Consider the following 21576-nt stretch of genomic DNA (forward strand, 5'->3'; position numbering starts at 1 on the left):
ATATATATATATCTGTCTCTTATACACATCTAGATGTGTATAAGAGACTATATATATACAGAGACATGCTATGCTTTATGACAGTGGAAATTATATTTGATGATTCAAAACGTCTGATTATGGGGTTAAAAAAATAAATTTGTATGCAATTATGAGAAAAAAAATAAGCATAGAATTTCACAGGATATCAACCAGAACCTTTGAATTAGTAGGTAATCACCTTAACAACCAAGCTACAGCTCCACTCCATCAACATTAAGAAGCTTTCGATTTGTGCGATGACGCAACGCTAGAATGGAATCACTCATGCGTGACCGTCCTACCTGGCATCCTACGTTCTCTGCATATGTAGATTTGGCCAAATTGTATTCAAGAATCTACTCCATGAGGTGACCTTAACGTTCTCGCATGCGCAGATGACTTTTAGTGACGTCATTACGTTCTACGTCCGACCGTCGTCGTGCAATCGAAAGCTCCCTATTGCAGGATATGAACCCAGGACCCTGGCATTGGAAGGCAAGCATCTTAACCACCAAGATACAGCACCACTTCAGCAACATTGCAGGATTTGAACCCAGGACCCTGAGAGTGAAAGGCAAGCATCTTAACCACCAAGATACAGCTTCACTTCATCAACATTGTAGGATTTGAACCCAGGACCCTGGCATTGGAAGGCAAGCATCTTAACCACCAAGATACAGCACCACTCCAGCAACATTGCAGGATTTGAACCCAGGACCCTGGGATTGGAAGGCACCACTCCAGCAACATTGCAGGATTTGAACCCAGGACCCTGGGATTGGAAGGCAAGCATCTTAACCACCAAGCTACAGCTTCACTTCATCAACATTGTAGGATTTGAACCCAGGACCCTGGCATTGGAAGGCAAGCATCTTAACCACCAAGATACAGCTCTACTCCATCAACATTGCAGGACTTAAAACCAGAGGCCTGGGATTGGAAGGCAAGTATCTAAACCACCAAGACAGACCAAGCTAATCCACTTACTTGCAAGCCCACATCATCAGCTCCACAGTGAGTTGAAGTTCTAGCTCTGACTGCTTTGGATTGTTCAATGCTACTTTATTCAAAGCATTCTGGCATTTCCTCAAGTGTTTCTGAGATTTCTAAAGGCAATAATAATAACTTACAATTAAAATAAAAATTACAGAAGAAATGGTATTGATTTTAAACATGTTAGTCGGTAGCAGATCACACGGACTGAAAAACCTCCACACAATAAAATCTTGCCTCAAAAAATGTACCTGCATAATGTCAGGAGTCAAATGGGTCAACTCTAGCAAATCAGGATTATTGATGAGCTGGTAGAAGAAGGAGCCCTCTGCAGCTGGTAGGTTCTTGTAGCTGTCCATATCCTGGTTCCTTGATGCTCTCATCAGGTAGGTTTCAGCACGGCCAATCTCGACGACGACCTGGCCAAGGACCGATGATGCGTGGTGACATATGTGGAGATTGATCAAATCAGGCAGGTTCTGGTGGACTGTGTCCTTTACAAAAAAAACCAAAAAAACAACCAGGTAGAAATAATTACAAAGCCAATAAAAAATGGTTGTGTTGCTCAAGCACAGTGACATTTAAAAATCAGCGTTATCAGTCTTTTTTTTTTTTACAGGCCTGTATCCAAGGGGCAGTGTAATGGATGCGCGGTGTGTGCACCCCCTCCTCTCACCAAATCGGAAAATGTCCACATTTTCAGGGCAATAGAAAAAATAATCAATATAATATTTGTTATTTTCTAGTATAGGCAGCCCCACTCTATATACTTTTCACAGATTACAAGGCTGAAAGTGATTATAAAGGCTTGAGAACCTCTACAATACATAAGCTTCAATTCTACCCCATACATCAGTTGGTCCATTTTTCCACAGCATATACAATTAATAATCCACTTGTACTGCATAATGCTAGATTATTCCGATTCTTAGATTGGGTAATAAAGTTCTTGAGTGTTGCTTTAACATTTATCTAAAAAGGTTTTCAAGCAATAGGGCAAAATTACATGACCAATATTACATACATGCAAAAATTCATAATTATAGGTATTTGGTAATTGTTTACAAACTTTCAATGAATTCAGCGTCACAGCATAAGAACCAAAAAATCTGTTTCTCTCAAATATAATTCAGATCTATACTTACAAGGCTTGTGTACATGTTCCACGCCAATCCAGCAGCAGTCACGTAAGCCGGTAAACTAATGAGCTCATGATTAATATGCGCAATTCCTGACCAATCAGTGATGAGCAGACCGACAGCAGAGTCATATATCCGAGAACAATGTGTAGCATTGTATATGTTCCTCACGGCCACCTCGGGACAACCTCCAATACTACATGGAAATAAATATAAAGTAATAAATCACAAAATTTAGTTTTGTATTATCTTTATATGAGTGAAAATAGTTTCGATGAGAAAATAAGACTCACCTGTTCCAAGCTTGTGTTCCTGGGCAAGTATAAAAACAGCTCCTACAAAAATGAAAAAAACATAGAAATGTAAATTTATATATTTTACATTTATATTAAATAAAAATTTACATATTAATGGTTTTATAATAATTGATATCATACGGACAGAGTTATCAGTGTAAACACTAAAATCATAGTCAGCCTGTAAAAAAATTCATAAATAGACTATTCCATTGTTCTACAGGTAATCAAGTTTTTATAATTTAAAACACAAAAATGTTTATGGACTATCGCAGAGGAATTGTTGCCTAATCAATTCCACCCTCATCTCCATATATTAATATTTCTGCAAAGTGTAGTAAAACTAATCACTACTATTAAAGTGAACAATCTACTACTACAGAAAAGCCTATCAAAAATGTATTCAATAGAACAATAGAACATTAATTAATCCACACAAATTCGAAAGTATAACATTTATCATTCAAAGTAAAATTACAAAGTGGACAAGGGACAGTTAAAAAGCAGAAAGCTTGTCTAAACTGCCCCTTAACAAAGACATGTACACATGAAAAAAAAAAAATAAAAAATAAATAAAGACGAATATATATATAATAATTTAGGTGAACTATCGTAATTATTTCTTAAAGAGCATTTTAGTTAATTTCAATCATCCATTGGATTTTCTTTTGAGAGTACTGTAGATAATTTGCCATTTGTACTTTACATTTTATGTTTAATCACACAGATGGATTTTTTATTAATAGTACTGTAGAATAATTTGCCTTTTGTATACATTTTAGTTTTGTCACAGAAATAGATTGTTTCAAATCACTACTTATATTGTTCCAGACATGGGGATCATGAACTGAAAGAAAAGATTGAATTTTCGATAGTCTTACAAATATACTTCCATAGAGCTTCTTAATTGGTGCCTGTGTACTTGTTTGATGTTATCACAAAATATATAAGCTGGTGATTGATATATTTGAACATAAAACAAGCTACCCACACAGTGGTGGCGCCAGGACCTGCCTGACGGAGGGGCTAAAGGCCCCGACGGGGGGGGGATCTAGTGGAGCAGATCAAGTCTCACTTGGCTGGAGGCTAGGGGGCTGCCTAGGGCTCCCGGTGGGGGTCCAGGGGGCATTGACACGGGTATTTGATGAATTATGGCGAATTTTTATTACTTATTTGATAGGCATCGAGTTACTATACTATGACTTCATGTAGGCTATGCTTTCTAATGTTGAAATCAGCTCCTAAAACCAAAACATTTTGAATAAAGTAAGAAACAAAGATTATGCAATGTAACCATCTAATATATTTTCAAATCCTCATTCTTGAAAGTGAAATTCTATATTTTGGAAATTTTGCATGAAATCTGTCAACCATGGCCTGTCATGGTCGAGGTTGCTTCACCTATCACGATGTATTCCAACCATCATGAGGCTATCTAAATGAGCATTTGTCATAATAGAACGCAAATTATTTTTAATTAGTCTCATTGAATTATCATCATTATTATTATTATTATTGTTGTTGTTGTTGTGATGAAAAGTTAACACAAACAATATGGTGGCTAAACGAATATTACCTGTAAATAATTTTTGTTTGTTTGTTTGTTCCCCGACAAAATTTATCGTCTTCCCTGACAGGGGAGATATGCTTCCCCGACAGGGGGGCTATAGCCCCCCATCCCCTCTGGCGCCACCACTGTACCTACACCTTGTTAAGATCTGAGAGTTTTAAAAGGTCAAGCATGTAGAAAAGTGGCTGGGAGCTGGTCTGGTAGGATGAAGCCGTGATGATCCAAATTGCCCGTTTTTGTAACTTGAAAAGTTTGTCAAGATTTGAAGGGAAATCGTTTCCCAACACAACATTGCAGTATTGAAGATAGCGCAGTATCAATGAATTGTAAAGGTTAACAAGGATGTTTCTAGGAAAGCATTGTTTAACTTTGGAAATTACTCCAATGGACTTTGAAATCTTATTTGCAATGTATTTTATATGGCTTTTCCAATCAAGGTTTTCGTGTAGTAACACACCAAGGAATGTATGTTCAATTTTCCTTTGTAATTGGACATTGTTAATTTGTGGTAATACGTCCACTGGGCATCTATTCTGATTGGGTCTGAATATTATAAAGTTAGTTTTTACTAGATTCAATACAAGTTTGTGCCTGTGTCTGTGAAGATATGTTTTTAGGTGAGAAACGTGAGAAACCCCTGTCATATAGAGTAATGAGGATAACAATATTATATTAAACATTTAAACAAAAAATATAAAATATTCTTCTGACCTCGTATCCATATTCCATTGCAATACTCCCAGGGGGCAAGGCAGCAATGTCCTGGGGTGTGGAGTGTATTAGGTTTGCACAGTATTGGACAATATGTGTTTCACGAACACCTAGTAATTTCAGTTTATCTTCAACACCCATAGCTTGAATGCTGTCAGTGGTATTTGCCTCTTCAGTGATGGTGGGGAAGAGGAGGTTCGTCATCTTGGGACCAAAATTGATAAACCTAAAGACAAAAAAAAAATCAACAATTATCACTATTGGTCTTGAAAAAAAATCATAGTATGTTGCATCTATTGAACTGAAGTTTTACTATTTATAGGATTCTAAATGAAAATGATTTACAGTTTAACACTATTTATTAAATTAATCATCTTTTTACCTATTGTCGAGCGCATAGAGACCTTGTTTATTTGCGTTATATAAATCCATCTATTATTACATTAGAATTCCTATGAGACTTGCCATCCAAAAATGTTAAACTGATAACATTGGCAATATGTAGTAAATGACCTATCATTTTTAAGCTTATAATGTGCAGAATATGAATACATTAAAAAAACCAATTTTCTTGTTTGGTCTCTGAAGCTGGCTTTGGCATGGCAAGCTGATACAATCAATGCATTTTAACAGCAAGTAAATTAAGAAGCAAGATAGGTAAATTTACTCTAAATTAAATCCAAATTTGAAATCATGTATAATTACAGTAGAATGCCTAATAATAAAGAGATAGCTTCAGAACCTTAAGTGTCCCTTCAATAGAGGTGTCCCCTGATTAAGGGCTAGCTATAGTGTTAAAATGTATATTTTGCCTTGCTTCGAGGCCAAAAATGTGTCTTTTATTCAAAGTTCTACAAAAAATATACAGTTTAAGCCCTGTCCAGACCATAACATTTTGACAAAAATATGACATGCTTAAACATGGTCATGATGACATCACATCATGACCATATATAGGCACATCATGACTATATATGGGCATACAACTGTTTATTGTCAAAGAAAACTTGATAGTGTGGACAAAACTTAACACTCACCTAGATGATGGGAAACAAGAGATAATGCTATGGATGAGTGAGCACTGCTTGACGTTGAGGGTGCTATTCTGGTACATATCAATATGTGGGATAAGTTGCACTTGCCGACACTGACAGTAGATGTCGATGTCTAACAATTCACTAAAAAAAAAAGGATATAAAAAAAAAATTATATAAACATTTGAGGTATTAGCCTATCAATATCCAATCCTGACAAAAACAAATGTTTTTTTCACAACAAATCTCATAAAGAAACATAGTTTCAAGGGTTACATATGATCTGCTCTCCACTTGACGAAAAAGATTTGGTTATACAGCAGCTCATTAAAATTTACTCCATGATAAGCTGTGCACTCTCAAAAAGCCATAAAATTTAGCAGTTCTTCCTTTGTTAAAAATATAGAGAGCACTGAGTGTTTGAAAATGGTTAGCTCAGCTAAACAGATCTCAATTGCTAACAATACTTCAATGACATTGAGAGCATCTTTTTTTTAAACCTTTATACAGATTGGAAACTTACCTAGGTGTGTACATTGTAACTATATCCATACTGGAATCATAGCCAATCTTCATGTATAAATGCAACTAAAGAAAAAAAAAATAAAATTATTCACACATATCTTTTGGATAGAACTATTTATTATCATAAATTCTGGTACCAAAAAGATTGATAATAAAATTTGGACAGTACTTACCTGATTAAATTTCAGTAAGGATAAAGTATCAATCAGTGATAATAAGAAATCCTTAAAAAGAAAAAAAAAAACATTATTTATCATATTATATTCCTATATATTTAACATAAAAAGGATTTCTATTGGTCTATTATTCTAGATATTATTGACATATTTGATTTAAGAAGCATTTTTTTTGGTTTATTAATCCACATAGTATACAAATATTTACTGGGTTGAGAGGCATGGTTCAAATTATAGCCCTTGGAGGCTGTAGCATTTCCTGAGACGAAGTCGAGGGACACGGTACAGGCTCCGGATCACTAAGAGCTACAATTTGAACTATGACCGATTAAAATCCCAGTAAATATTAGTTTTATATACCACTACATAGATTGTTGGCATTGTAGGATTGTAGGAAGGCATTGCTGGAACTATTTCCCGGCTTTTAACCAATATAGAATCTATGTAGTCAGTACATAATATTTACTATTTAATTTCAAATGACATTTTTACTGGATTATTATTATTAATCAAGATATTATTTACATATTTGATATTTTAAGTATTCCTATTGGTTTAACGGAGGTGTTTTTATTGATTGAATAATGAAAATATTATGCAAATGTTTGTAATTACCACTTTGGGGACTCTGCCACATGAAATGTCAAACATCACACCTCTGTACAACACATCTGGCCAATCAGAAATCTTATAGAAAAAACAATTAAAAGTATTCAATATATCAATCAAGTCACAACCTAATCAATCAATTAATAAGCAATATATCAAGCAACCAATCAATCAATTCAAATAAACCACACACCCAATAAATAAATAAATCAATAGACAAATTATGCCATCATCCAATGGATACATACACACATATATACATACATAAGATCAGAGCATTCAAAGCGTGAACCACAGCTGCTCATGCAGTAATATTCTTCTCGCCTAAGGGTCTCTTCGTGTTGAGCTGGCCGGTAAACTGGTACCATATACGCTCATCTGTCTGCAACAGGGGCTGTATGGATACTTGCCTTGACAGATGTACTGGGTTCTTTATAGTGCGCATTATTGTGCAATTATGTACACTGGGCTTACGGTTTATAGTCCTTATCCAAGAAGGCTTGTTCCACCTCGAACCAGCATGCCGATATTTTGGCTGTAGGTTGCAGTGCCCCTGCCTTAACCACTTGGCCAAACGACTCGCCATAGATAGATAGATCAATCAATTGATTACTCAATCAATTGATCAACCAATTAATTAATTAGTCATTTAGTCAATCCATTAACCAGCAAGTTTCAAATATGGTGATGTAATATTGATGCCTTACCTGTAGAGGGGGTATGCCATCTTCCTTACATAAACGGATAATTTGAAGTAATGTGCACAGACAATTCCATAAACCTGACAAATCACTAGCTGATATCTGAACCTGCAGATTTACATGAAAAATAAAAAAATGAGTTCATAATGCTTCATCAATATAAAACCTCCCCTACAAATCGCTGGATGGCAAAATGATGCTTTACTAGATATAATCCACTGGGGGTGGCCAGAAGTTGAATTACACAATGTGCTGTAATGCTAGTAATATTCTACTAGGGTTGAGGAAAATTTTTCTCTGAACATATAAATATTACATTACCAGTAATAATCCCCTTGGAAAGGGGTAATGGATGGTAAATTTTACAAACTTATTTTGATCTATAACCGCGCACTCCTTTTTCTTCCTCTCTCCCTCTGCTTTTGTTTAGAAAATCTAATTTTAATCGTAATATTTATCATTAATTAATTTATATTTTATATGTGTGTGGTAAATACAATAAAAACAAACAAATAAATCTCTGCAGGGTTGAATTCTGAATTACTAGGAATACTCCCCTTTGAAAGAGGTGATTGAAAATTAATATCTGCAGGGTTGAATGCTGAATTACTAGGAATATTTTCTCATGAGTATTAGAAAGATTGTACCGTATTCTTTGCATGGTTAACGTCATTATGACTTTTTCCCCAGGTTTTTAATTATTCAAAAATCTGAAACTCATTAACTCCCGGGTTTTTATTTTTGTCAAATATGCTTTTTGTGTCTTTCAAAAATCTGTTGTACAACATATCAACAAATGTTTTTTCTCTGAAGCCTGGATTTAATCTAAAAAACAAAGCCTACTCTTTATAATAAGCATAATTAGCCATAGACTCTGTGGAGCTTATCCACCCTTTGTTCGGCTATAATATTTCTTACCTGGCTTTGATTGATGGTAAGGCGATAGCTTCCATCTTTGCAGAATAGCATACGGTTCAGATGACATATTACATCTGGCTTTTTAGAGCAGCTTGGATCCAACGTTTGTAGAATGATGTGATAACCAATTTCCTCAAAAGATAAGCTCAGTGTATTCCATATATCCACCATTTCAGTAACAGCTGATACAAGGAGAAATTTGAAAATAAAAAATTACAAATTTATATAATTCACTATTTAGAAAAAAAAATATATTAATAAAGAAATTGACACATATTATACTACTTAATTATAATAAAGAGATATTAATTTTATGATAGAATAATTATGTATGTCAATCAATGTTTCAATCAATCTATCAATAAATTGGTCAATCAGCCAATCAGGCAGTCAATTAGTTAATTACTCAATCAATAAATCAGTCAGTGTCTGTCAGTCAATCATTCAGTCAGTCAATAATTCAGTCAGTCAACTAATCAGTCAGCCAGTCAATCAGTCAGTCAGTCAGTCAGTCAGTCAGTCAGTCAGTCAGTCAGTCAGTCAGTCAGTCAGTCAGTCAGTCAGTCAGTCAGTCAGTCAGTCAGTCAGTCAATCAGTCATTTATTCAGTCAATCAGTGAGTCAGTCAGTCAATCATTCAGTCAATCAGTCAGTCAATTATTCAATCAATCAATTGATTAATTAATGATTAACTACACCGTTAAATCTTACCACTTTTGGCAGAAGGTATTAATTGCACTTGTATAGATTCTGGCAAATGTAACGGATTGCCCTCGATCTCCATCAGTCGTTGAGGCTGAGGCCAAAGCTTATCAAGACGAACATCATTAGAATTAGGCTGCTGGAACATGGGCTTCGAGAAGGACTCTGACAGCTGAAAGAAACAACAGAAGACAAAGTATGTCAAAAGTGACACACACCAAACTCTAAATATTCTAGGGTCTGCTTTTTTAAAAAGCGAAGTTAGGACAACTGGCTTTCAATAATTTGACAACATCACCTTAGATTTTAACCCATAGGTTACAATTTTACAATATTTAGCCAAAACTTATTGAATATGGCCAAGGTCTAAAAATTAAAAAAAAAATATTACAAATCTTGACCAACCAACTCTGATTTTTATGATTTTTACAGTGCTTGCATACAGCTTTTTTTTAAAAGAAAAAATAATTGGTTAATAAAACAAAACAATGATGGCCATGATGATGACAACAATGATGATGTATTAATTATTTTAGGTAATCCGATTGACTATTTTTAACTTGTTTTGTGTGTCTATATTTTATTGCCTGCAAATAAATAGAGGAACAGACAGGCAGACAACAGATAAATTCATACACTTACTGAATCAATGGATGTGTCAGGTGTGATTAGTACTTCAGCTGTTGCTGCTGCTACGTTGTTTGTTTTCAACACTACTTTTGTTTGCTTATTCTTTGAGGCATCTGGTGTTTGTACTTTTTTGGAGTTACTAACATCTTCAGCAGGTACATTTACAATTTCATTTTTTATTTCCTTTTTTGGTGGCTCTGGATAAAAGAGGAATATACCATTAAAATAAAGAGTATTGATGATACACAAGCACATAGAAACAGTTTTATGGACTCTGCAAATAAAAAAAGAATAATAATAATAAATAAAATTCAAAGGTGTCCTAATGTACTAAACTACTAAGGATGATTAGATGTTGGTGAAAAGGTGACACATACAGGTATATACATACCGCCAGAGTTACACCTACACTCCAGGGGACCTTGAAACTACTGTACCTTACCTTGCATTTTGCCACCATCATCGTTAACAAGGTGTCCATTTGGGAGTCCATTTTTCATGGCATTCAGTAATCCCTCGTCATCCCCTGCAACATCAAGTGCTGTCTTGCCTTCAAATCGGCTGGAAATACAAAGAAATTTGGAGATTTGATAAATTAAAATGCAATAACACGTTTTGATGGTAATTATGTGTTGTGGTTCCACATTTACAGTGAAATAAGGAGTGTTTATTTGAGTATATACACCAACAAAATTAAATACCTCCATCGAATACAGTAAACACCTCCATCGAATAAACGCCTCCTCAAAAACCATTCTCAAATGGTTTATTCAAATAAAAACTATGTTATGGAAGTATATATTACAATTTGGAAAAATGCTTTTATGTTTAAAGCAATATAAACTGCTTTTGATGCTATTATTATCTTGTGTTGTTTGTATGCTAGCACAGGGTACACCTTGTATCACAAAAACTTCCATAGTTTTTACTGATATTTCCAGACCCATGAATTTCTACAACCGTTTTATTCACAGGAAATAATAAATATACAACTTATCTTACTTAGATACTACATAGTCAATATTATTTCAATAAAATTTCCATAACAGAAGTTCTTTTCTATGATTTTCAATGTCCGGGAAAACACTAAAATGAATTTCTATAACTTTCTTTGATACTGTATTCCAAAACCTGTAAAAACCCTGCTTACAGTATATATTGACCCTATACCATATTTCCCTTCACTGAAAAAAAAAAATCATAAAATTTAAAATTAATTATCAATCTATTCATGTCTATCTATTCATTTGTTTATCTGTCCATCTATCTTTCTACCTGGTATCTAAAATTTCCCATGAAATGTTTTTGTACAGTATGTCATGTTTCTGTTAATCGCTTTAACATTTACAGTCTAGCTTAAGTGGTTTATTAACCTTGAATGGATTTCTTCTCAGAAAAACATTATTTAAAACACAGGAAATATCAGCATAATTCATCTCAAAAGTATTAACTTCCTGGTCAGTCCACTTAGTCAAGTAATAAACAAAGCTGGAATAATGCTAGTTTGTATGTTTCATTCCACATGTATTATTACTAGTGCCAAACATTACCACTAAAAAAAGCAGTTGATGTTTTGTTCCCAATTTAAAAGTCAGCATAGAGCATAGCAGCCCAGTAACCAGGTTCATGTTAAAGCGGGTTTCCTATGGGCCAAGTTTAACTCAAAAGTGTTTCTTTAGAAAAAGGTTATGAAAAAATACCACTACAATGTTCAAAAAGGGGGTTCAGCAGAACCCCTCCCAACTGGTTACAGGCCTGGGAATAGTACAGTTATGGTAGGTCCACTGGGGAAGGGTAAAAATATTAACTCTAATTAATATAATACAATAAACTAATGAGAAAATATCCCTACCGAAAAATTTACTAATAATAATTAAAGATTTGTAAAGCAAATATCCATTTTCAAGAAATGCGCATGAGAAAATTAACAGTGGAAAAAGAAAAGTTTGGAAAACTAAGCCAGTAAATATCCTACAAAAAAGAAGAACCAGCATTACTGCTCCATTTACCAGGCACCTTGAAGCTCCATTGAGGGTTTGCTGCTTCATGGCTACAGGCACTAACAATAATATAATAGAGTCTTACAGACTTGTGATCAAGGCCACACAGTAGCTTTTTAACATCTATATGAAACACGAAGGTGAAAAACCTCTCTCCCTATCTGTACTGTCAGGTGTAGCTCAACAATTTTGCAAATAATTGCAAAAATACATTTTAAAAATATATCAAAATATACCTCATTTTTGGGAGAAGATGACTTCAGAGGAATAAATACTTGTGAGTTAGCAGGAAACCTCTTCAATTATGAGGGCTTCAAGCATAAAACAAGAATAATCTTATCCAATTTCCATATGGGACTGTCAAGCGCTTGAATGAGTGCATTGTGTATCTATTGTAGTTGAGTTGAATGCAGCTAATCGGTATTGCCAAAGATTATCAGTCACTGTAGATCATGACCTGCTAAAGCAAACCCTAAAGAATGTGTTGTTCTTTTTTCAAAGCACACAAACATGTTTCAACAATAAAAGTATATACCTGAACGTTTTAAATTAACTAAATAATCTGTAATCTCTAACACATTTTAAATCATCAACCAATGCAAACTTAGTATATATAAGTAAATCTCTAAATCTCTACAAATATATTTAATTTATGTAATGTATCCGCCTTTCTAGCCTTTAAGATGCCTGGTTTTTTTTAAATGAAAATTAGGTACACAGAAAAAACTGTTGAACATAAATTGTGAGATTCCTCTTCAAAACTGTCTGAAGATCTCCTTGCAAAGTAGGAAAGATGCAGGACATTAACATGCAGTGGTGGCACCAGGACCTGCCCGACGGAGGGGCTAGAGGCCCCGACGGGGAGGGGGGAATCGAGTTACTATAATATGACTTCATGTAGGCTATGCTTTCTAATGTTGAAATCAGCTTCCAAAACCAAAACATTTTGAATGAAACAAGAAACAAAGAGTTTGCAATGTAACCATCTAATTAAGTGAAATTCTATATTTTGGAAATTTTGCATGAAATCTGTCAACCACGCTTTCATGGTCGAGGTTGCTTCACCTGTCACAATGTATTCCAACCATCATGAGGCTATCAAAATGAGCATTTGTCATAACAGAACGCAAATTATTTTTAATTAGTCTCATTGAATTATTATTATTATTATTATTATTATTATTATAATGTAATTTTATATAGCGCACATAACATAAGATGCTCAGGGCGCTTGATATGTGGACTACGAACTCGATCAAGGCTTTCTTCGTCCCTAAGGGTCCCTTCGTGTCTGTGCTACCCAGTAACCCGGTACCAGCAACTCTTATCGTCCACCACAGGGGCGAATGAGTGAATGTTCTTCTTTTAATAAAAATTCTGTAATTGTATTAAATGTTTTTGATGCTTTTTATGATCTGAATGTTTAACCTATTTTTTTAAAACTAGTAACTACTGACCTACACACACATATACACACATAATCAGGTGTATGTATGGTGACACAGGAAACACACACAAATATCTGAGCAAACCGCATCCTCCACCACCCCTCTAATCCAATAGGAAATTTTCTAAGCAGAAAACTTACAAAATCCAAAATAAACTGCCACGAAACAAACACAGTTTAACAGTTGAGAAATCCAAACATTGTTATCAAACAACAGGTGTTTGGATGTATTGTTAATATTAAGGATGTATATAAACAGGTGTTAATGCTACATCATCAATTTGGGGTTGGGTTTTTACATATTTTAGAGATTAGAAATTTGTAAATCTACCAGATAATTCTGAAGGCAATTACAAACACCACACCAGATTGAACAATTGCCTCGGTATCGCAAAGCAGACCGCATCGCCTTCCTAAAACTTCAGTTGACAACTCCAGAATGATGGCGATATACTGTACCAGTCTGTACTTTAAACTCTGGACCCACTTATCCCCCACCTCAAAGTATGTGAAGACTTCATTGAGCTTTAGTCTGTCACTATCATTATACTGGCATTGAAATACATGAAAACATGTGTTATTTTGTAATAATATTCAGTGTTTAATTTTGCTGTTGGTTCGCTTCAAATTATATACAGTAGTTTTAAAAGCAGTATTCTACTAATGACAACCTCAAGTCAATGTCTGCCAAATGTCCTTGCAAAGACGGCTATTAGTACCAGTAGACCTACCAGTATAATGCAAGGGCAGTTAAAATACTCTGAAATGAAACATCTGTAACGTAAACACAATTTAGGCCTAGCTCTTCCTAAAATATGCATCTGTGCATAATGGTAGTGTGTTGCAACTAAATTTCCGGGCCGTCAGTCTAAAGGATTGCGGAACGCTGATACAGACCATTATCAATTTGGATGATAGACCTTTCTCTATGTTAAAACTGACTGTACAAAAGAATTTGAGATGATCATTCAATTTCTTTTATTCAATGGATGACTGACCAGAGCAATGGGCTTCCATTGTGTTGGCAGCCTTTGTTGCGTGGGAAAGCCCCTGGGAAAGCCCCTGGGAAAATGGATTTTTGCTCATTGATATCCTTTTGTGTTATTATTGATGCTTGGTACCAATATGCAAACAATCATTTTAAATATGATGGTGATATTACAACTGTTAATATGATATTACAAACGTGAGAGTGAATTCAATCCTAACAAATGGCCGGTTATACCAATGAGTTTTTAAAGACAACCACCTACATAGCTGCAGCACCATCGAAAGCATCCCCCTATTAGTGCTTACAAAGAGATGCTCCTTGATAAACAATTTAATTCAAATATTTAATATATATTCTAAAGTTATTGTTGCATATGCATAATTTAAGTCATAGTATTTTATGTCATGTCTTTATACTTCCACTTTACAAAAGGATGAAGAATCTGAATCAATAATCTGCTAAATATTGATTATGAAAAAAAATTTGAATGATTCTGGAATGATACAACAAATCCCAATAATATAATTAATATGCACTCACAAATGACAGGAAACTAGTTCTTGTAACTGATTGTCAGCAATAATAAAAGTTGTTTATATAGCGGATTACTCGAGGCAACTGATAATATAAAGTAACATTACATCTCTTCCAAACAAAGAAAATAATGCTGAATTTAGTCCTTAAACAAAAACATGGTTGGTTACTGAATCTGTGGAGCTCCTCAGCTCTTTATTCAACAGTTAATGTTCTTACTGTTCCACTTCCTCCCCAGCAGACTGAAATTCATTAAACAACATTCTCAACTTCTAACAACTCATTCTATTAAAATTTTGTATTCTTCTCTAATTCAACCTTGTTTTGACTATGCTTCTTCTTCTTCCTGGTCTTCGTCTTTAAACAAAATGCTGGCTAAGAAACTTCAAATAACACAAAATAAAGCCATCCGTTTAATTTTAGGACTTGGTGCTAGGACACACGTTGGTCATTCGTCAACTCTCTGGTCTCAATTTATTAAGCATTTCCGATAGATTCAAATTTTCTAAATTGTGTCATGTTTGCAGAATCTTTCATCAACTTAGCCCACAATATTTACAAAATCATTTCACACGATTCAATAGTTTACATAACCATTTTACTAGAGGTAGCTCGTTTAACTTTCGCATTCCACATGTAATAAACATCCCAACAATACAACATTTTATTATACAGCAATCAAACATTGGAATTCACCGCCATCATACATAAAACAATCAACATCACTCAACGTATTTAAAATAAAATTAAAGCATCACCTTGATAAAAGATTCCGTAATATTTCTCTTACTCTTTAATTATCTTGTTTTTATTGTTGCTTTGATAACATTGTTGGTACAGTTGGTCATCCTTTTTATTTAATTGTTTTATTTTGTACATCATATACCACTTCTTTTGTCTGTCTCCGTTTTTGTTTCTATGTGATATTTTAGGACCCCGTTGGAAACAAGTTCTTCAGAACTTTCACGGGTTATCCTGGCATTAATATCTGTTTTCTGTTTGTTAATAGCAATTTTTTACGTGGTATATGATGTTCAAGGTAACTCAAATTTATTTTTGATGAAATATTTTATACAACTTATGACATTTTTGCTATTGTATCTTTCTATTTTGATATTTTTTGTACTTTATATTTTAATGTAATGCCAAATAAAATGAAACGAAAGCCAGGAAGAGAATCATAATAGGGATACTTGTGATAGTAGCCAGTAGCCAAACCAGATGCAGTTTTAATGTTATATGATCACCCTGGACATCTTACCTAAAATTACACATAATCTTAATGTGGAAGAGCGGGTAAACGTGTTGACCTCTTTCTTGGTGTGTAGTAATTGCATCGCGAAGTATTGCATCCAGGTACTTGATTAAGTTGTCTGAATGTTACGTACTGTATGCGCGTAATGATCTTGCTTGTCTGGGTATATATATTGGTCTTCACGTGGTTGCTGGCTGTTGAACACTTCCATCGTTACCGTACATTTTGCCGGTTTAGGGTGTATTATTGAACTCGTTTTACATTTAAATAATTATTTCGTTATCTTTTCATCATTAATCAATTATAATGGTTCATTTTCAAAAATGAATACGGTAGAATGGTGTAGAGGCGGTTAATGACGGTTGTGTTCCTCCAAAGTTAGTTATTGTTTAAATCCAGGTATACACATTATTTACCTATGCATTAATATACCTGTAGTTAGGTAATGGTTAGGTAAGATTGTAATGATTTAATTGATATAATAGTATGGTGTAGTAATGCTGTACGTGAGTAACTTTGTCGTACAGTGATATTGATAGTTGCAAATGTATGATACAATAATAATGTATGTATTGAGACTGTAATTCTGCTGTTTTACAGGGGATTTTTGTTGTGTCGATGTGTGCACATCGACATGGTAATTGGTGATCATGAATCTCTAAACTGATGATTAAAAGAACCTGGAACGTTCGTGGTTGTCATTGTCTTATTTCTTGTCAAACTAAACTACCACATTAACCACAATTACTCTGATGTATTCAAGCAGATGTGCCACGAAACTTGGACACCCCTACTTGAATGGTTTTAGCCTTGGTAGGCGCGAAAAATGAGAATGTGGAACTAAATCCTAAAATGCGAAACTAAGTCCCTATTCCAATAAAAACTTAATGGTCATTTTTCAGTATTTTAACCCACTTAGTAGAACTAACTTGCTGCCATGTGGTGTCCACACCCCCGCACACCCTCCCACCACCTCCAGCCCATGCCCATTAATGCATAGTCCTAACACTTGTCTTCTTTCAACATCATTTGGTGGCACTGCACTTGCTTGCGTCAGGAGTACATTTCTTCAGGTGTCCTGATTTTGTGTTTTGCTGTTTCGAGTTACGTTTATGTTACAATCATTATTTATTAGCTTAACATTAATGAACTTTGAAGTAGTAGTAAATGGTAATAAAATGGTAAAAATAAGATAATACAATCAAAAATGATATAAATCAGAATTCTAGCAAAGTAGTCACAGTACAGTATTTAATTTTATTTTATTATAATTTTACTATTTATTTTCAATCTAACTGGAAGTTTTAGGCATTTTCAGTGTTTTGGTGTTTGTTTTTGTTGTTGTTTATCTTGTTGTATTTTAATATTGTACTGCATATTTTATTGTCGTTATCAAGTATTATAAATATTTCAATGAAATGTACCCTGTAGGTGTTTTTATTGTGTTTTGGTGTTTTTCAAATCTTGTATTGTATTTTATATCTTATTGTACTGCATTTTTTTATTGTATTTTTATATATTAAGTATTTTAAATATTTAATGGAAATGAAATGTACTCAATGTTATTTCCATTTTATTGGACTGAATAAATTGAATCTTGAATTTTGAAGTCTTTCATTCCATTTATGTTGTTAATATTTAATGTACATATTGTATTATTTGTGATGATAATGCAGGTATGAACACTAAAAATAACATTAAACTTAACATACCCAGACAAGGCTGAAACATGTGGATTTGCACCAAATAGAATTAACTCTTTCACAATATCAACATCCTTTCTGGACACTGCATCATGTAACGGTACAGCACCATCTTTGTTTTTTCGATTAACATCAACTCCATGATCTGAAAATGTGCATAGGTTTCAAAACTTTACTAACAACTGCACTTCCTTTCTATATTACTTTACTTTTTTTTATATATATAACCAAGGGACGCTTTTGCTATATGATTTACATTCGTTAAATAACTTGTTTCAAAAAATTAAAATAAGTAATTAACATTTACTGAGGCACACATAGTATGGAAAGATTTACTGTCAAAACTGAGCTACAAAAATTCTGACATTACCAGCCAATTTAAGGGTATATGAAGAGAATATAGAAATGGAATTTTCAGTTTGTTTATTAGTGAAAAAAAATTTTTATTTTTTTACTATCACCATCATAATCGTCATTTTGCTTGTCATCATTATCATCATCATTATCACCATCACATTACCTTCACTGATATTAATCATTATATTCATCATCATAAGAATATCAACACCATGAATCACATCATCGATATTATCAGCATCACAACCATCAGCATTCTCAAAATCATCATCTAATTAGCATCATCATCATTATTATAATCAGCCTAGTTATCATTATAATCATTATCATTAAAGTCACATCATAATTGTGATCACTACTCCATAGCCTCTGGCTCACCTAGTAGGCACTTAACCATCCTCAGGTTACTGTATGATGTTGCCCAGTGGAGCAGTGTGTTACCACTACCCTCTGTATCTATGGCATCCAACGCAAGTCCACATTCTATAAGTCGACACACAAGAGTACACCTGCAAAACAAAGCCACCAAATACATAAACTGAGCTATCCAATGGTAGCAGTATGATGCATTGAAAAAATGGTAAAATAGATCTATGCTATTATAAACTCAATACATTAATAGTCTTCCAAGAAAAGTCACTCATTTGTATTATTAATACAAACAGTATATAATAAAGAACTAGGTTGGTTGTCAAGGCAACACAAAGCCTTTATAAATATTAGCTCTATGACCTCTCATACATTAAATATCAAGTATGTTTACTTGATCAACAATCATGCTGTAAATAATGAATTAAAACATACTAAATTTGCATAAAGGAGATGGTGATGTGTCTACCGTATTATCAAACTATTCAGGGTCTAATTTGGCATTTTGTGTAATTTTAGATGTAAAGTATATTAATATCTTCACCATTATCATTAATTTTTTTATGATTGTGTATGTAAGCTTACAACTCTCTCTCTGGGAGGGATTGATGTGATTATTAAAATTAAAGTTTCCAAAGACGTAAACTAAAACTCATAGGAACTCAAATTAAAATTCTCAGGGACATAATAATTCCCAGTGACCTGAATTCCTCTCTAGAGTCCATGGTTAGAATGACTAAGAATCACAAGACTATAATCGTCCTAGATGTTTTCAAATTAGATTTAATCGTATCTATGAATACATTACCTGTTTTGACCAACTGCTTGGAAAAATGCATCATTGAAGGCAGATCTAACCTTTGGTGTATCAACAAGATCATAGGCCATCTTTCCCTGATCGTCTTTAATTGTTGGGTCACTTCCAAACAGTAACAGAGTGCGAACGATATCAGCCTGTCCATGCTAAAATAATTTTAAGATAATTATTTTCAGATTTCAATTTGTTCCTCTATTTTTTAGACATAATACCAACAGTAACATATATTAATATTTTTTGTTAATTGTATTTTGATTTTTTTTTTAAATATGGATATACCTGCTGTAATGAGCTAAAAAAACTTCAAAAAAATAAAATTCATTGGTTTAGTTTCGAATTTTAAAATTTTATTTGAATATTTTTCTTGGCATGTACAGTGAACATACTGTACCTTGCATGCCTGATGCAAAGCAGTTCCTTCACCAGAAATCTTTGCATTCAGAACCTCTAACACTTTTATTTCAGCTTCATCATTTTCTTCACCTAAGAAAGTGAATAATAAAAATAATATTATTATATGAATAATTCAAAAGTTACTCACTGTCTACAACCTAGTCACTTTCTAGTCAACTCAGCAATAAACCAAAATGGCAAATAAGTCAAAACCGCTATGACCAACATGGCAATAAACAAAAACGGCAACACTTTCTTAATGAAAGGGCAATAAACAAAAACAGCAACACTTTTTTAATGAAAGGGCAATTGACCAAAACAGCAAGAAGTGAAAACAGCAATAAACCAAAATGGCAAAAAAACCAAAAGGCAACATGAGGCTAAAACAATTCATGTCATAAAAGTAAAAAATGCAAAAAAACAATAATAATAATAATAATAATAATAATAATTATAATAATATGCCTAATAAAAATATAATAACATATCAATTCAATTAGTAAACAGATTGGGGGAAACAATATATGGTAAGAGCAGTAAAAACATTCAAATAAATAAAACTTTGAAATACAGAAAAAATGAGGCATCTAAACAATACATCATGGATGCGTAAACAATTTTTTAAAATGCGATTAAAAAGCAGGAAAAGAGCCCATGGTATACATTCGATTTGCCAATTCGGGCCAATTTCAAGGCGATGTGAAAAACTTATAAACTGCAGCCCGTGCCCAGCGACGCTTGCTTTTGGCGTTGATTTTGCTCCTTTGCTGTTTTGGTACTTGTCATTACCATCTTGCTCTGCCGTTTTTGGTACTTGCAGTATCATTGGCGTTTTGGTTTATTGGCGTTTTGGTTTATTGGCGTTTTGGTTATTGCCGTTTTGGTCATTGCCGTTTGGTTAATTGCCATTTTGACCCGCTACCGTCTTCTAGTCACATGTAGAATTTAACCTTGAGGAGTGTGTCCAGACACACATCATGAGTCACATGCGCCACCCAACGGCCAATAATACAAGACAGTGAGCTCAGGATGTTTATATTTTTTAAGAGATAGCAGAATGTGTGTGAAACAATTAATGACAGCCAATTTAATTCAACAGGGCCTATCTGTCATGACCTGTGATTATATTATAAATCAACACTGTTCATCAGCATTTTAATTTTAAAATTAATTATAAATAAATCCTAACTAAAACTAAATAAAATTTAAACAATCCTTTTTCATAAATAAATTGATAGACATTAAATTCCCTACAAAATTATGTTTGACTAAGCAGTTGTTTGCCAATGCCACTCTTTATGTCTTGCTTGGCCTAGGCCTGAGCTAGGCTAGGGCCAAGCCCGCGCATTCTACCTAAACTGATGGCTGAACTCACATTCGCCTGCGGCATGAATCAGTGATCGTACTATGTCGGTTCTGCCACTCGCTACGGCTGTACGTAATGTTTCTGTAGCCTCTTGCATTATAATTATCAATCTTCAAATACCAACATAAGAAAGCACAGTACAAATAATATTGCGGCTAACGTTCGCCTAGGCTAGGCCTACAAAGTTAACACTATACGATCAATTGACACCGGTGAAATTGGTAAACAAACACTGCTCTGTGGCCTGTGTCTGGTTGGCGCTAGCCTTCAATCTTCCAGACTTTTATTTTGGACTGATATTTGCTGATAATGAATAATGG

General features: G+C 33.9%; 1 protein-coding gene across 1 annotated transcript in view; it reads right to left on the reverse strand.

The window, feature by feature from the left end:
- The window catches only part of LOC117125369, a 24779-nt gene extending 3280 nt beyond the window's left edge, over positions 1-21499 (reverse strand). Inside the window, exons 1-20 of the mRNA XM_033271859.1 lie at positions 21266-21499; positions 19889-19980; positions 19489-19643; positions 18690-18820; positions 17964-18099; positions 10467-10585; positions 10037-10221; positions 9404-9566; positions 8694-8875; positions 7782-7883; positions 7081-7152; positions 6463-6513; positions 6288-6352; positions 5768-5908; positions 4731-4956; positions 2578-2630; positions 2447-2488; positions 2160-2349; positions 1266-1508; positions 1009-1127 (exon numbers count right to left, since the gene is read on the reverse strand). Of these exons, the coding sequence (XP_033127750.1) occupies positions 1009-1127; positions 1266-1508; positions 2160-2349; positions 2447-2488; positions 2578-2630; positions 4731-4956; positions 5768-5908; positions 6288-6352; positions 6463-6513; positions 7081-7152; positions 7782-7883; positions 8694-8875; positions 9404-9566; positions 10037-10221; positions 10467-10585; positions 17964-18099; positions 18690-18820; positions 19489-19643; positions 19889-19980; positions 21266-21353 (2555 nt within the window). The 5' untranslated portion in view covers positions 21354-21499. The remainder of the gene's footprint in view (positions 1-1008; positions 1128-1265; positions 1509-2159; positions 2350-2446; positions 2489-2577; positions 2631-4730; positions 4957-5767; positions 5909-6287; positions 6353-6462; positions 6514-7080; positions 7153-7781; positions 7884-8693; positions 8876-9403; positions 9567-10036; positions 10222-10466; positions 10586-17963; positions 18100-18689; positions 18821-19488; positions 19644-19888; positions 19981-21265) is intronic.
- Positions 21500-21576: the final 77 nt, after the last annotated feature.

Source organism: Anneissia japonica, unplaced genomic scaffold (assembly GCF_011630105.1).
Source record: "Anneissia japonica isolate Jap-2015-1 unplaced genomic scaffold, ASM1163010v1 scaffold2003_len1103335_cov173, whole genome shotgun sequence".
Lineage (NCBI taxonomy): Eukaryota > Metazoa > Echinodermata > Crinoidea > Comatulida > Comatulidae > Anneissia > Anneissia japonica.